The 17,344-nt window shown below is 31.8% G+C and overlaps 1 protein-coding gene across 1 annotated transcript; it reads right to left on the bottom strand.

The window, feature by feature from the left end:
• Positions 1 to 642: 642 nt before the first annotated feature.
• Positions 643 to 1,053, bottom strand: LOC120068206 (14 kDa proline-rich protein DC2.15-like). The gene has a single exon (XM_039019913.1). It carries the CDS (start codon positions 1,051 to 1,053, stop codon positions 643 to 645), a length of 411 nt encoding a protein of 136 aa, XP_038875841.1.
• Between the last annotated feature and the right edge of the window lie 16,291 nt (positions 1,054 to 17,344).

The raw sequence follows: 17,344 nt of genomic DNA, 5'->3' as shown, positions 1-17,344 counted from the left end.
ATGTAGTTTCAATTTTTACATTTAGCCATCACATCAATTTATGTTTCATTATAACAAATAAAAACACCTCAAAGAGTAATCTATAATATAATTTTGAAGCTTAAAGGTTAAAATGAAATTCAAAGGTATAGAGATATAATTGAAAACCACCTCCCAATTAGTTCAGGTGTATTTTGTATAATTAACCAAAATTTACAATGCATAATATTAAACTAATTTTATATTATTTTATGTTATAAACTCAATTTATTTTGAACTTCACACAAAATAACATATATAATATATTAATCGATAGCTACATTTATACAACTATGTTTTCATTCCATCTATTTTTTCAAATTTATGTGTTCTTTGCATCATTAAAACCAAACATTTCCTTCATAATTTATGTCAAATTACTCCCACAACTCAGAATATCTAGGATTGTGTTTTATTGTTGTCGGAACCTTGAAAAGTAAATATTCAAAATAGAAATTAGGCAATAGGCAAATTTTTTATTGAACTCTATCAAGGCAAATAACCAATGAAACCAATTGTACAACCAGTAATAATTTGTAGTAAATTAAAAACGAAAAAACATACAACCACAAGACATTAAAACACTCAAAGATTCAAGAACAGTGAAAAACTAATTATATAAAGTCAGCATTGGAATCCATTGGGAAGATTCTTCTTGCAGACATTAAGGAGCAAGCTGAGGTGGAGAGGGATTTTAAGCTTGTTGCCCAAAACGCTAGCCTTGATGGCAGTGCAAAGGCAGACAGCAGCTTCAAGATCAGCAAGGCCTTCAACCAAGGTGCAGCGTGGGGTCACCGGGGGCTTGCCGATGGTAAGGTCGACGAGCCCACCGAGGAGCTTGGCGCATACTCCGATTTTAAGGGTATCCTTAGGACACTTTCCATAGCCAGAGGAAGGGGTTGGCTTTGTGGGCGGGCATGGCTTAGGCTTGGGTGGGGCAGGGACATAGCAATTGTCACAAGCTGAGACAAGGGAGAAGAAAAGGAGATTGAGAGAAAGGAGGATAGCAGAGCGGTTGAAGCTTTGGAAGACCATTAAAGATTTTGTTATTCTTTTCCCGAGGTGGGTCTCTCTTAAAAGTTTGAAAGGATTTTGAAGGATTGGTGGTGGGAGAAAGGGAAGAGATTGGGTGGTTTTTATAGGTTGAGGAAGAGAGGGTGACGAAAAAAGATAATATTGATACCCTTAATTATATTCTCTATATGATGATTGGGTGATCCATTGGTGGTCTCTTGAGATTTTAGTTGGCAAGTTTGAAGATGAAGCTCAAATTAGTTTATGCAAAGTCTTGTACATTTCTGAACGAAGTACAAATAATACACATTTTATTTTAATATCCTTTGTCTCTTATATTTTGTGAGTGTATAATTGTATAATTGAATTGTTGATCTGATCAAAACGCTCAAAACTAAGGTGATGAAAATTTTCTTCGAGGGCTTTATAAACAGCTATTCCACGTTCGAATGGGGCTGATGTTTTTTTTTTTTTTTTTTTTTTTTTTTTTTTTTATAATTTATTATTTTAATTATTATTAATTTTTTTAAAAAAATATGCGATATTGGGTTTAAAGAATATTTGAGATTTTCCTTTTTTATTTAAAATTTAATTTTAATCAGGTACTTGAAGCGCTGGTCAATTTTTGTTTCTTTAATGATATCCTTTTTGCCAAAGTGAGTTTTACTCAACATAATGAACATGACCTCCTTCCTTAATAATTGGAGGTTCACACCGTCATCCCTCAATTGTATTTAAAAAAAATATATTCTTTGTTAATTTTAATGATGGTGAATTTTACTTCTGTTTGTAGGGTTGGTAAAGGAGCTAGGGCTAGGATGGGGGGAGGGGGGGTTCCCTGGCCTCGTGGGGGGAATTCACTTGATCCCATCCTCGTTGGGAAACGGGGTCCCCATTCGTCATTTCCCCTGGGATGCCTTAGATAGTTCTTCGCGGGGATTCTTCTGTTCATTCCTCGGATTCCTCTATTAATTCCCTGTGAGGATTCTATTTAATATTTTTTTTTAATTCAAGTCACTTTATTTAAAATTGCACTAGTCCACAAAAAATAAAATAAAATTTAATAGACTAATCCATGAAATAAACACAACTTAGAAACTCAAAAATCCATTAAATAAATTTACAACTTATATTAAATAAAGTTCAATAAAAGTTGGAAGTCAATGAAAGTCACATGTCTTAATACATTTACAAATACAACAACATAATCATAAATTACTCGTCTTTCTCTCTTCTCTGATGACTTTACGTTCAAAATTTTCTTTTTTCTCGACATCATTCAATCCTTAGTTGTGAGTATTATCCTTATATTTGAAATATAGTTAACAAATATTGTCACAAAAATAACTAGATAACAAGCTTTAAAAAGTACCATGAAAATAATGTTAATTCTTGAAGATACCTTAGTCAGCATCTTCTTAACCAGTTTTTTTCCTGTGCTAGTACCTTATGTTGTCACATATTTATAATACAAAAAAAGATATTTATTTATATATTAAATGTTAAAGATAGGTAAAACAACGTAAACAAACTAACGTTGATAGAATACTAGATAAGGGGATAGCTAATATGTCTCTAGCAATTTCTTGTAAAATGGGATATTTTCTCCCTTTCAATTTCTAGCAAATATGCATCAAACTATTGCTTCTGATTCATCTTATTGGAATTTGATACAAGTCATAATCATTAAAACCATCAAATTCTTTATTCTTTGATGTTCCATCTAAATTTTTAGAGCGATAATCATCATCTTCACTTTCATGTTTTAGGTGATATTCTTTTTCTAAATATAAACAAAATTTTTTAATCCTTTCCACATCAAGAAAAAAGGTATCTCCATAAATTATAGTGAAGTAAGACTCAATCAACTTCATTTTATAACGAAGATCTAAAACTACAGTTATGACCATTACCCCATGAATTTTCTTTCAATACTTATCAAACTTTGAAATCATATTGGAAGTCATGTCTCTTATCTCTTGGAAGCTACAATTTGTCCCGGAAAAAAAGATTAACAGAAGGATATTTAGATCCAGAAAATATTTCAGTCACATGATGAAATATTTTTCTCACATATCTCTTTTGCTAATACCCAATCTTGATCTAAAGGCAAACACTTGTAAACAGCCTTGTACTTCAATGTAGTGGCTAACATAAAATATATAGAATTCCACCTAGTACAACAATTAAGACTCAATATCTTACCTTCATAAACATTCAACTAACGAGCAATTTCCTCAAATTTCTCCTTCTTTTTTGTATATGCACCCAAAAACCCACACTACTACGAACTCTTTCAATCCCATCTGCTTTAACTTCTAACCCATTTTTCACAATTAAATTCAGAATATGAGCACAACACCGCATATGAAATAAACTCTCATCCAAGATTAAGTTTCTAGAAAGACTGTCAACAAGCATATTAACCATGAAGTCATTTGTACTACAATTATCTACGGTTAAAGATGAAATTTTTTTATCAATATTTCAATCTAACAGACATTCTATTATTTCTTCATGAAACACCTTAGAAGTGTGTGGAGAAGGGACATATATAAACCTGATTGTTTTGTTTCGCAAAACCTAACTATCATCAACAAAATGTACAATGACAACCATATAATCTTTTGTTTGGTGGTTGGAAGTCCACATGTCCACTGTAAGGGAAAATTTTCCATTGATCTCATTCAGCAACGTCATCATTCTACAATATCATAGTTTTCAACTTCTCAATCTCGTAAATTTTCAAGATCTCCTTCTTTATTGAAACACCATCTTAAATAACGGTTAGATGACATTACAGAATTCTCTAAAACCTTCATGCTCAACTATTAAAAGAGGATATTCATGTTTGATTATCATCCTAGCTAATTCTTCTATTGCAGTTTCCTGATTGAAGATATATAAACCGTATATAGAGGCATATCTTGATATGGTCATGTAAATGTTTGGTTCCATTTTTACTTTTTTTTCGTTTGCAATAACTACAAACCATCTTATCTACTTCATTTATTTTTTGCTTCTTAAAATGGTTCCAAAAAAACTCATGTCAATCTCCTCTTTAAAGATCCCTTCTCAATGGAGTCCTTATTAAGAATAATACAATTATGAAGATTCATTATCGTCATTTGAGGAGCATGGTGTTGAATTTAGGATTGGAGTTGGCTCCGATTTGGGCTTGGAGTTGGAATTGGACTTGAAATAAGACTTGAGAATCTTTATTTGTAGAAGGTGATGAAGACATTATTTTTTGGAACCTAATAAGTTATAAAAAATAAAGAAAAAATAAGCTTGTGAATAATACCTAATTTTAAAGTCTATCTATATGAAGACAAATTCTAGTTTTTTAAATTATAAGCTTGTGAATAATACCTTATTTTAATATTATGTTTTGACCCAATTTTAAAGTCTATCTATATTTGGATCTAAACTCTCAAATTCGTTGATTTTTTTTTACTGTTTTAGTATTCAATTTTATAGAATTAACAAATTACGAGGATTGAATTTTCAACAACCAGTGTAACAAACTTAATAAATTCGAAATATATCAACAACAAATATTTCAACATTTTAACAAAAATTTTAAGAAACAAATATATGATTAAAAAAGGAAAAATAGAGTTCGTAACTTACACTGAACGAAAGACGTGAAGTCGTGAACTGTGAAGGGGACCGAATGTTCAGACCCTGCTTGAATGGATGTGAACAGCTTGGGCGTACAAACCCGACGAACAAATGTCAACGTGAACAACATGAATGAACGACAGATCAGGCGTGAACGACTTCAACACTCACTGACAGTTGAACGCTCGACATGAATGTCTTCAATGCTCACTGATGCTGATTGTGGAAGATTCAAAGAAGAAGAACGACAAATCGGGCATGGGTTGACGATGATTGCTAAAGATTCGAAGAAGAAGAATAACGCTCACTGACATTGAATGACTTTTAAGATTTAAAGTAGGGTTGACGTGAATGACTTGAAGTTGAACGCTCGTTGATTTTTTAAGATTGAAATTTTGAAGAAGGAAAACGATAGGACATAGGCTGATTGCGGAGGTAGACCAGACGTGAAGGAGGCTGATGCTGATTGCTTTGCTGAAAAGAAAAAAAAAGAAGGGCTGACAAGAGAAACAACAAATTTTAAAGTTTCATTTGTAAAAATGACAAAAAATTTTCAAAATTATAAAAATAGCAAAACAAATTTATATAATAAAAAATACTAATTAGACAAAACTATCCTAAAACAACAAAATTAAGTACAAAAGAAAATGCACTGCTTCAAAAACAACCTGAATACCATAAATACACTCTACCTGACATTCTTGAACCTTAAATACATAGTATCTAAACATTCCAGAAGCAAAATTAAAAATCACCCAATATGGTTCTTTATGCAAGGGAAGATGACGAGAAGTCGATGGGGGTCATTGTCATTAGAAACATATAGATGTATATAACAATAGACTTCCTCGATCATGAGAAAGAGCAAAGTTGATTTTACCAGGAAAGTTGTTGTTGGCAAATGAATATGTGAAGGAATTGCAACTTCATGATGATGTGACCAGCGAAATATCGGCAACCTGGCAAGGGTGGTTGTTAAAAGCTAGCCAAGATGATGAAATTAAGAAAGAGTTGTTGAACCAATGAAGACGTAAGATTGCAAAGGAGAAAATGAGATTTTGGGGCAGGGTTTTTTGTTATCTTCTTTTAATAAATAATAATAATGATGATGATAATAAAATAAGAATAAGAATAAGAATACTAATATTAATATTAATAATAAAGTGAAATATATATATATACACATCTACATGTTTCAAACATTTAAAATTTAATTTCCATTTGTATGTTTCTTTTTAGGTTCAACAAGCCATTTTTACATCTTTGTATATGAAAAATTGAAAACATCGAAAATATAAAGAAAAAAAAATCAAATTAATTTGATAATAATATGTATAAAATAATAAAAAATATTTAGATAAAATTGAATTTTTAACAAACATGTATACAAATCAAAAGTTAATTGGATAAAATCAAATTTGATAATAAAAAATAAATTCAAATATAAATTGGAGAGAAAAACAATAAGTTTTTGTTTATTCTGATTAAAAAAATCGATAAGTATTTAGATAAAAATCTAATTTAATAATAAAATATAAATTCAAATATAATTCGAGGAGAAAAATCAGGAAAGGAGTTCATTTATTTATCATTACACTGTATTCATAATTCCATTTTCATAAGGTTCAACAATTACAATGTATTTATAACTTTATCAACCACAAAAACCTATGAAAAAAATCTAACTCATTGTAGAGGCATAGCAAAAACAACAAGATTACAAAAGTGAATACGTATTTGTTTGTCAAAAAGACAAATTAATGATATAATGATATAATGATATAATTAGATGATAATGAATAAAAGGTAATTAAAAATACAGAAAAAAAACAAATTTAAATGAAATATACAATTTATTAGATGATAATATGTATAAAATATTCTAGAAAATCCTAATTAAAATAAAAAAAATAATTTGAATTTAGAATAATAAAAAATGAATAAAATAATATAAAATCTAAAGATGTATTATAAATTAAAATCCAAATGGTGATAAAAAAATTAAATATTTATTAATTATGAATATTTTCGAAAAATGGTTAAATCAAATAAAAACAATAGCTATTTTGAATCAATTAAGGGAGAAAAATGAGGAAGATTAGTTTATTTTAAATCAATTCATGAAGTAATTATGGAAGAGATTGGTTTATTTTAAATCAAATCCTAATTGTAAAGTTATAGCAAAAACAGTAGCTTATTAAAGAAACAACAAAAAAACCTAAATCGATGAAACCTTTGTGTAAATAAAAAAGTGATGGCAATGTATGGAGTAATAATCCAATTGATTCTTGTATTTTTTTAGAAATGATATTTCTTTTCCCAAAATGTTATAATAATATAAAAAATAGCATATACAACTAATTTAATAAAAATGTGAGAAATATACAGCTAATTAAAAATATATATATACAATTATGAAAAACAATATAGAGATTTGAATAAAATATATGGATAAAAGAAGTTTTAATAATATGTGGATATTTCAAATATAAATTTTGTAGAAAATCTTGATTTTTATTAAGGTGAGATAAATTCGAAAAGTGGTTAAATAGAATCTAAATAATAACAAAATATAGAGATTATGTTGCAAAATTAGGAGGGCAGTTGTCCTTGACAAATATCAACAATTACCCTGTATACCTCGACCCCATTTTCTATGTTGGAATTACCTGTTATTTAGTTTCATCAACAACAATGGAAAATCAGAGATTTAGAAATTTGTGGTCATGAGCAAATCAGGGTAATATATGGGTATTTCAAATATAGATTTGGTTTCAAAATCTGAATATTTTATTAAGGTGAGATAAATTCGAAAAGTTGTTAAACATAATCTAAGTTAATAACAAAATATAGATATCGTGTTATCTAAAAATTAGGAAAGAAGTTTTAATAATATACGGTTATTTCAAATATAAATTTGATTTTAAAATCTGGATATTTTATTAAGGTGAGATAAATTTGATAAGTGGTTAAATAGAATTTAAAATAATAATAAAATATAGAAGTTATATTAACTATATGAGTAAAATTAGGAAGGCAGTTGTCTATCAACAATTATTCTGTACATATATCTCGATCATGCTTTCTCTATTCGAATTACCCTGTATTTGTAGTTACATCAACAACAACATCCCAAACAAGTCAAGGGCAAATCAAACGGCCATGTACATGTCACATGAGTTGCCGTAATTCTTATTCCTGGATGGTTTTGCTATTTTTCCGAATGAAACTTCAAAAACCGCCATACACTCCAATTCCCAAAAAGAAAAATGTTAGTTTAGGGTTTTTAGATTTGAGCTTAGGAGTTGGTCTTAGACTTTGTGCTTTTAGATAAAGGTATTAAATGGGAATTGGACTTTGGGGTTTGGGGTTTGGGCTTATATATAATATATATATATATATATATATATATATATATATATATATATATCTTAAAAAATACTAAAAATAATTAGTCATGAAAATGAACAAAAATATTTATAAATATAGCAAAATTTCGTTATTTATATGTGATAGACCACGATAGACCACGATAGATCGTAATAGACTATTATTTGTGCCTATCTCTATCATGATAGATCTATCACGATCTATCGTAGATAGATTACGATATTTTGCTATAATATGTAAATATTTTCAGCAGTTTTGTCATTTAAAAAAAATCATTAATATATTTATGTTTAATATATGTTTAGTTGTTAATTTAGATTAATGATTGGCATTTTATAATTAATTAATTATTTTTCTTAATTTCTTGTAAGGCTATAAATAGTCACTTTAAGATTGTAATTGGAATATTTTGATAATTGAAATGTTAGATTATCTAACAGTACAAACTTGTTATACACGATGTTACAGGAATTCTAAGAACATCAAAGATAAATATAGAAAATTAAAGCCAAAATAGAACATCGAGTTGGTAACCTAGTTCAGTGCAAAACCACCTACGTCTTGGGGGTAATGTGCCCATGGAAAGATATTTTCACTAATATAAAAGTCAAGCAATTACGACATAATTATTAGTGTAAATAAACAAAAATTATAGTGACACTCAAATAGCTTAACTTGGTATATGATCACTTAGAGGCTCCCCCTAAGTGATACTCCCTCTCAATGAAACTTAGGCTTGTTTTATGTGTGAGATCCTCTCACCTTCAACGTATTTAGACTCTCTCTAAGTATAAGAATATTAGTGAACGATCACTTAAGCTCCTCTAAGTGTGAGATTCCCTCTCAACTCGAATTTCTATCTTTCTTGCTTCTAAGGAAGACCACTTCACTTGGTAAAACTTAGGCTCCCCTAAGTATAAGAACCCATTCTCAAAATATAGAAGAACAAATTAATAAGATCGAAAGAAACACTTAAGATCAACAATGGTGAAAGCTTCACAATCTCAAGGATTGACATACTTGTGTTTTTGATACAACCACAAGACAACAACTTAAGTATTCTTCAAAACAACCAACCCTAATATGAAAAGTACATCCTCTTAAATATGCACAATGGAAAGGAGGAAACAACCGTGAAATAAAATTTGCACAACCTAAAAAAGGAAATAAAATCGTACGAATAAACACCTAAAATTTTTTAGATAACGAAAAAGATATTCTGCAAAATCAACTTCTATGAGATATTTCGTGAGACATCATCGAAATAGTCAAAATAGCAAAGCCATTTAGAAGCACAAAATCTCTAACAAACTTCCCATTCGGGTATTGTTTTCTAAGGAAGAACACACCAGGTAGAAGCACAACAACCACTGATAATCCAAAGAAATAACCAATTCACAGGATGAGGAAGAGCACAATCGATGTCAGATTTAACAGATTTCAAACATTTTCACTAATAAAAACATTCATAGAATCCGAAAGACCATCAAACGACAACACACCATATAGTCATTAAATATAAACTAACATTTTCACCAGCAACCAAAAAACAACAACCCAACCAACCATTTTCCCCCTTTTGACTTAAAAAACAAAACACCAACTACACATAAAGTCAAACATTAGGAGTAGTAAAATCATCGACTCCCTTAGAGGTATAAGCATCACCGACTGTAGAAGCCACCAGGCACATAATCTACAATAAGATATCCAATTGTACGTTCAGTGGCTCGCTAAATTTGAATAGTCAGATCTCGAGATTCAATAGCCAACAACTGCATAACACGTCTTTCAAACGGTGAAGCAACTATGGAAGAACTGAGAGCATCCTCATTATCAGAGTGAAAAGAAGCAGTGAGATAAGGAACATTATTACCTTTAAAAAGTTTGTAGTTGAGAGTGAGAATAGTAGGAGGACCCGTGGGCTCCTCAACACAGTTCAGATCAGGCTTGAAGGCATGATAACCAATATGAAACATAACTTGATTCAACATGATTAATTTAAAATACTCTGCATTAAATGAATATCAACTAAAAATTAATAGAAAAAACAAAGTCCAATTTAAAAATAATGTTAATAAGGAAAGAATTACGTGTTTAAAAATTTATTGATGAGAGATAATATAATGAATTATATTTCAAAAAATAAAATCCTTAATTATGTAATTAATAGAAATTTTGGAACTAATATATATATATATATATTAGTAGGAAATAAAAAAATGAGAGAAAATTTATTAAAAGGTTAAAATTTAAAATTGTCCCAAAATGTTGCTGAAATGGAATTATTAGTTATGCAGTAGATTTTGTGAAATATTAGTTATGTAGTAGGCTAATTATCTAATGAGCAATACTTAGATGTCTAGGCTATACCTAGATTCATGCATCTCATTTAATTACAAATGAAAAGAAGTATTAGTTAAAGTACCTTTTTTGAAAAAAGAAAAATTGGTCATGTGGCAACTCATTGATAGACACTTAGGTGGGATGCACAAATATGGGTACAACTCGAAATGTATCCAAGCATTTTTCCTCCCTAAATCTTTCTTTTATTTAATCTTGATCGTCCTCTCTTACCTTTCTCTCTCCTATAAGTTTAATCTTCTTCTTTCCTCTAGCTTTTTTTTTACATAAAAATATTGAAACTTTATGGTATGCTTTAATTCCAAAGGAGTGCAAATTCTTTATATAGAACATTCTTCACAAGGATCTCAATATGTTACTGTAGCATCATTGACTGATATTATCATAAGACTACATTGTGGTTGGCTGATTTTAATACAGACAAAACTCAAGTAACATGTTGTGCAATAAGTCAAAGACATTGTCATAAACATTGTTGTATATCTTGCAGATTCTGTAGAATATCTTTTCCATATCTGTTTGCATGATTTGAAGATTTCCTTATCCGCCTTCCTTATTTTCCTGCATAGAATATTTATTCACTCCTAAAAGATATTCTTAAAGTTAGCCTGATTTATATTGTTCTTTTATTCAGTTTCAGGGTTAGCCAACTTTATTAGAAAAGTGTGTATTGAGAGTTTTGAGTTTTGGGTTTGTCTAAGCCTTAACCACTATGTATTGTTATTGAAAATCTTTGTATTTGTCGTTTAGGTTTTTTTTTTTTTTTTTTTTGGCAGCCATTGTAGGACTTTGGAGAAAGTTTGATTTGATATTATATTTAGGGGGAGCCTAAGTATGTTGAAGACAATGAAAATTCCTATTTACGGGGTACCTAAATATGGGTGAATGTGTGGGGATCTCACTCTTACGGGAGCCCTAAGTATGATGTATTGAGTGGATCTCATGCAAAGCCTGAAGAATCATTTATTGTGGATAGTGAGGGGAGCTCAAACTTAGGAAGGCCTAAGTTGAAATTGAAGAGAAAGTTATACATGAGTCACTGAAGATGAAGTCTATTAGATAAAGTACTTTCGTTGTAATTGCTAACTCTTCATATAGTGAACTTTTCGTTCTACCAGACTATTGGGATTGATATCTAAATCTCTCTAGTATTCTCATAGTTTTGTAAACATCGTAATAATAATTGTTATTAATAAAATAATTGTTATTTTATAAGCATACACTTAATCCATAAACTAAGATCCTAGGCTATTTTATGTAATTTAAACATATATGTAGAGAATATTAGGTAGATCATATTAAATGATAACTAAATGGTCTATAGTAGATGGAATAAGGCTGGGTACCTTATCCCAGTAACACTACGGATACGACATGCTTTGTAGATATACAAGTTTTGTAAAGTGCTACAATGATTAGTCCTGATCACTCATTGTGGAGACATGTGAGCAAGGGTATCTTATACAAAGAGTTTATATAAGACCGGACCATGAAATGACTAAACTGATTATCTAACGCCGTTCATAATAGAGACTTACATTTCACCAGGATGACCATAGGTGACATGATCTGAATCCTGAGTGAGTTGTGAACTTCTGTCTATGAAGGCAGTTTTTTTTTTTTTTTTTTTTTTTTTTTTTTTTTTTTTATGGGTGAGAGTGGCCAGATTGCCAACTCAATATGCCTACCATTTTAGGGATTCGTCTTATTGAGGATGTCATACCCCCTCCTAGTTTATCCTCTAAAATCAAAAGGGGACATGCCAACAACAGTTACCGAACTACATGCCAGCACTTACTGGCTAACTTAAGTGAAACCTGCTTAATACCTTAAGATGCAAAGATGACTTGGCAGTAAATCAAATATGACTTCAACCAGCATAATAATTGAAATATAATTCCAAAACAACAAATATGTGTCCAACAAATAGCATAAGAATGAGCATGGTCCCAAAATAAGTTTCATAAGTCCCATACTCCTCTTGAAAAATGTGTACATCAAAACAAGCTTAACCATAGCTTCTTCCTTCCTAATCGAGCTTTGAGTGGTAAGCAACAGTGGGTTCAACCGCGAGAAAACTGACTGCTACCTGGAAAAAAGGAAAACATTTAAAAATAGTGAGCTGGTTGTCCAGTGAGTGACTCATAGAAATACAGATATGGGGAAGTCAAATATGAGGAAGTTATTTAATCAAATTAGCACAGTTGATCGATACTGGATTTCTCCATAACATCAATAAGAGAGGATATTCCATGAAGCGGTAACGACCGATACGCAGCGAAACAAGTGTATTAGTAGTATGAGTTATTTACCGAGGATTGGAATTGTCAAGGTTGGCTTTCCTCTCAAGCCTTTCATATACATTATTCTAAATAGTAAACATGTTGGAAATAATCTCAAGCAACATACAAAGTATCATACATTAATCAAAGCGCCATAATCAAACATTCTTCAAACCTTAGTTGAGGACGAGCATTCGTAGCTCAAGCTCCCAACATCCATTCATGGCCATGAGACACATACTTCGGTCCCATTATAAAGATTGTGGCCAAGAGACCCATACTTTAGCCTCTCATATAGAACTACCTCGTGTAAGTGGAGTATACTAAGTACCATCAACACCTTAGGTACTTCCTTGGATACCTTCTATACCTTTGGTATTCGGTTTATTAGAATCGTAACATTCATAGAAGATTTGAGTATCATAAGCTTTAGGCATAGAACTTACCTAGCTTTCATCATAAGAGCATTATTACAATTCAACATGCATGTTTCACGAATTATAAACTTGTAGTTTGCAATACAATTTCATTCAATCTTAACATGAGCTAGGATTAGTAAAACTCGTTCAAATAACTTATAACATCATGCTTAAGAAATGCAATGAACCCTTTAAAATATAAGTATAAACTTAGTTGCTTGGAAAACTCATGAATGCTAGCATGAAATTCATTAGGAATGCATGTTCCTTTTTTATACATATTTTGAAAACATTTAGTCACTCACGGATCTTTAGGTTTGATATTTTCTAAGCTTGGTAGGCCTCTCCTATGGACATAGCTCCTAACATAAAAGAATAAGAGTTTAGTTGCCACTTTGGTCTCCCTTTTGAGATTTCTCTTTTAACCAAGTTTATACTTAGAAAAAAGTTGCATGTTCGTCCAAAATTTCCAGATTCAACTTCTATCGTCAATAACTTGAATACTATAACTCATTTTAAGAAAGTTCCTTTTCCAAACATGCTCAGAATTTTGGTAATAATGTTACCTCAAAGTTTCAGCATAAAATTCCTTGTGGTTAAACCTAGGCCTTCAAATCTCTCCCAAAAGCCCTAAACCACAATTCCCTTCTTGATTAAAGATTCTAGGTTTAATTTCCAAAATATGTAACTTGAACCCCATACCTTATCTTCTAAAATTCTTTCTAAAAACTTACTTGAAATGGTATTCAATAATACCTTAAAAGTTCAGCTTGAAATTCCAAGTGGTTCGGTCTAGACCTACGATTCTTCGTCGAGTGCCCGAAAAAGCCTGAAAACGAACCTTCAAATTTTTCTTCCTTCTCTGGCCTTCTTTCTGGTGAGAACTGAAGGAAATCAGACATGAGGATTTCCATGAGTAGTGGAATGATCGTTCCAAATTCCATTCGATATTGAACATAATAATTACAGTACAAAAAATGAAAACTAACAGGTCATGCAAAATACGAAATTACAACATGCTTTCAGATAAGATCAAGGGATAGAGTATCATACCATTGAAGACTAATTCTTCAAAATCTCTTGATCACAGACGCTTGTTCAGTCTCCAAGAAGCAACCCAACACAGCACGATCAATAGCAACCACCACACGAACAACACGAACACATAACGAACGGCCTCCAAAACCTTGAACTCAATCGAGTTGAGTGAGGACACCACCACAATGGTTACCTTGGTATTCTCGTGTGAGAATCCAGAAGTCTGGGCTCTTTATGGACTTGGTTAGAGGAAGAGACTGGAGGAACAACAATCGTGTAGACGATTGAGAAAGAGGGAGATGAGAAGTGTCTATCGTATAGACAAATGCTCATTCATATAGTAGAAGGCAGCCTATCGTATAGACAATGCCCTGCGATTATTTAGCTACGTCCAGCTGAGTGAACTATCGTATAGTAACACTTCATGATCGTTTAATCTCTCTGGCAGGTATTGTTTAGTGAAACAATTTCACTTGACAGCATCTCCACGAGTTCTTTTCGAATTAAGCAACTCTTCTAAATTTAGGAAAATATTTTTCCTGTTATCTCACGGTTACCATAAAACCACCAATAACCTCCCAATGGTTATTAGAGAAAAAGAGATAATTATCCAATAATTAATGTTATTATAAATATATATGATAATCAACTTACCATATTATATTTATAACATATAGTTTTAATATTTCATCTCATGAAACATATAAACCATAGTTCTTTTTCTATTTTATGGTACTTAATATAAATTATATTTACATTAATTCTCCACTTGATGTATCTCATACATCACACCTATTATATTATATATAATCAAATTTCCTCTTGTCAATTTAAAGATTTCAAATCAACACCAAAAACTGATTCTCAACTTGAATCCATTGAGCTACCAAGGGGACTATATGGACATGTAGCTTGAAGCTCCAACGGTACATGAATAACTGACTAAACTCTTTAGTCATGAGATCCACCATCCGTTAACTATCGGGCACTCCACTAAAGATCGACAGTTGACCTCTCCTTACTATAGATATATTTTGTGTCCATATCAACCAATCCACAATGTGATAACCCTTCACAGATCGTTCGTAAGTACAGCTAGGCCAATTTACGGTTATGCCTATGTAGTTTCATCTAACTCCTTAAGTAACACTGATCGCTCTAATGAACAAAAGTCATAGTCCTACTATGACTGAGTCCTTTCTTTCAAAGAGAAGTTGTGGCCACTATGTTCAAGACTCGAAATCAGCTCTTAAAGGAGCAATCTATCTACTTACTCCTATTTCGGGGAAAGAGTGAATTCCATCTTGTGTAACTGAGTTCTCAGCTCCCAAATCAGACAAATCCACAAAAAGGTAGGCTTGTTGAGTTGGCAATCTGGCCACTCTTACCCATACTAATCATAGAACCGCCCTCAAAGGTAGAAGTTCCCAAAACACTCAGGATTAAGGTCATGTCACCTATGGTCATTTAAGTGAGATGTAAGTTTCAAGTATCCATGACGTTATATAAAGAGACTATTCATCTCGTGGTCTGGTCTTATACAAACTCTTTGTATAGTACACCCCCGCTCGCATGTCTCCACATGAATAGTCAGGATCTACAATCTATTGTTTATAATATTTATAAACCTTTACAAAGCGGGTTGTATTCGTGGTACCACAAGGATCAGGTATCCCTCCTTAATTCTTATACTACAGACCTTTTTAGGTTATCACTTAAGACATGATCTACTTGTATCTCATATACATGCTTAAGTTTACATACAATGACCATTGAGCTTTATTTATTGGATATGAGTAAATGCAAAATAAAATAACTCTTATTTTATTCACAACAATCTGTATAGTTTACAAATTACGAGACACCGGGAGAATTAGAACACCAATCCCAACAAGAACTCCCTTCCAAAGGCTTGATTTCAGAAACTAGACTCACAGAACTTTCCAACGGTAACAAGTTCGTCTGGTTTGCTTGAGGAAATCATCCAAAACGAGCTCTTGACGTTCTCTTCCCTTTTATACTACCGTCTAGCCCTTTTTGCATGAAATCTCCTTAAGCCACCTCACCCATTAGAGGAGATTAAAGACGAGATTAAGTCATCTATCTAGATAACTAAAAGAAAAGTTTAAAACTGAGCGTTTCGAGCAAACTCGATCCTCGCTGGAAAACCTTGATGGAGAAGGGTCATTACTCGATGGAAAATTCAATGGCTCTCTGTTGAATACTCAATGGGAAGGACTCGATACTCGACGCTGGATGGCTTGCTCGATACACGTTCCTTACTCAATCACTCGTACTCGATGCGCGACTCTTCCTCGCCTATGCTCGACGCTCGACCCTTCCTCGATCGCTTACACTTGACGCTTGACCCTTCCGTGATCGCTTACACTCGATATTGACCTTTCCTCAATCGCTTATACCCGACGCTCAGCAGCATTTACTTGATGTCTGCCTTATGCTTACTCGATGCTCAACCACCCCTCTTCACAACCAACATTTAGCCAGAAATTCTTTTTGCAAAGCTAGATTAACAAGTATCCGAGAGCTAAATTTCCATATTTAAACATTTTTCCTTCTTCAAACTTGTCCTTTACCTTAAAACGCACATTTCCAATCTAACTTAAATATTTAACCCCATCTCTTTTCTTAACTAAAACAATAAACTTAATTAAAAAGGGAAAGTAAGATACGGGTTTTACAGGGGAGCTAGGAACACAGATACATAAAATGCAATCCACTTATTCCCTGATGTTAGAGTCAGTTGATAAATTGCTCCTTTAAGGGCTGATTCCGGGGCTTAAACATTGTAGTCACACCCTCACTTGGATCGAAAGGTACTTGGTCATAGTTTGACTATGGCTTATTGATCATTAGAGGGATTAGTGGTATTTAAAGAGTTAAATGTAACTACATGGGTAAAACGGTAATTTTGGGCCAGCTGTACTTCCGAGCAATTTGTGAAGGGTCATTGCACTATTGCTTGGTTATATCCAATGGACACATAAATATATCTGTAGTGCGAATAGTGCTCCTTTAATGGAGTGACCGACAGTAAATGGATGTTTAGTAATTTAATTAAATAGTTTAATTAATTATCCAAGTACCATTGGAGCTTTAATCTAGGTCCCTTTTGTAGCTCAATAGGGATTATTGAGAATTAATTTTCAATTAATTTGAATTGTTTAATCTAATTGA

Source organism: Benincasa hispida, chromosome 12 (genome assembly GCF_009727055.1).
Source record: "Benincasa hispida cultivar B227 chromosome 12, ASM972705v1, whole genome shotgun sequence".
NCBI classification, from domain to species: Eukaryota; Viridiplantae; Streptophyta; class Magnoliopsida; order Cucurbitales; family Cucurbitaceae; genus Benincasa; species Benincasa hispida.
This window is presented reverse-complemented; position numbering and strand designations above follow the sequence as displayed.

What these genes read in the sequence shown, in the direction of transcription:
- LOC120068206 (XM_039019913.1), bottom strand. Translation starts at nt 1,053, where the DNA reads ATGGTCTTCCAAAGCTTCAACCGCTCTGCTATCCTCCTTTCTCTCAAT.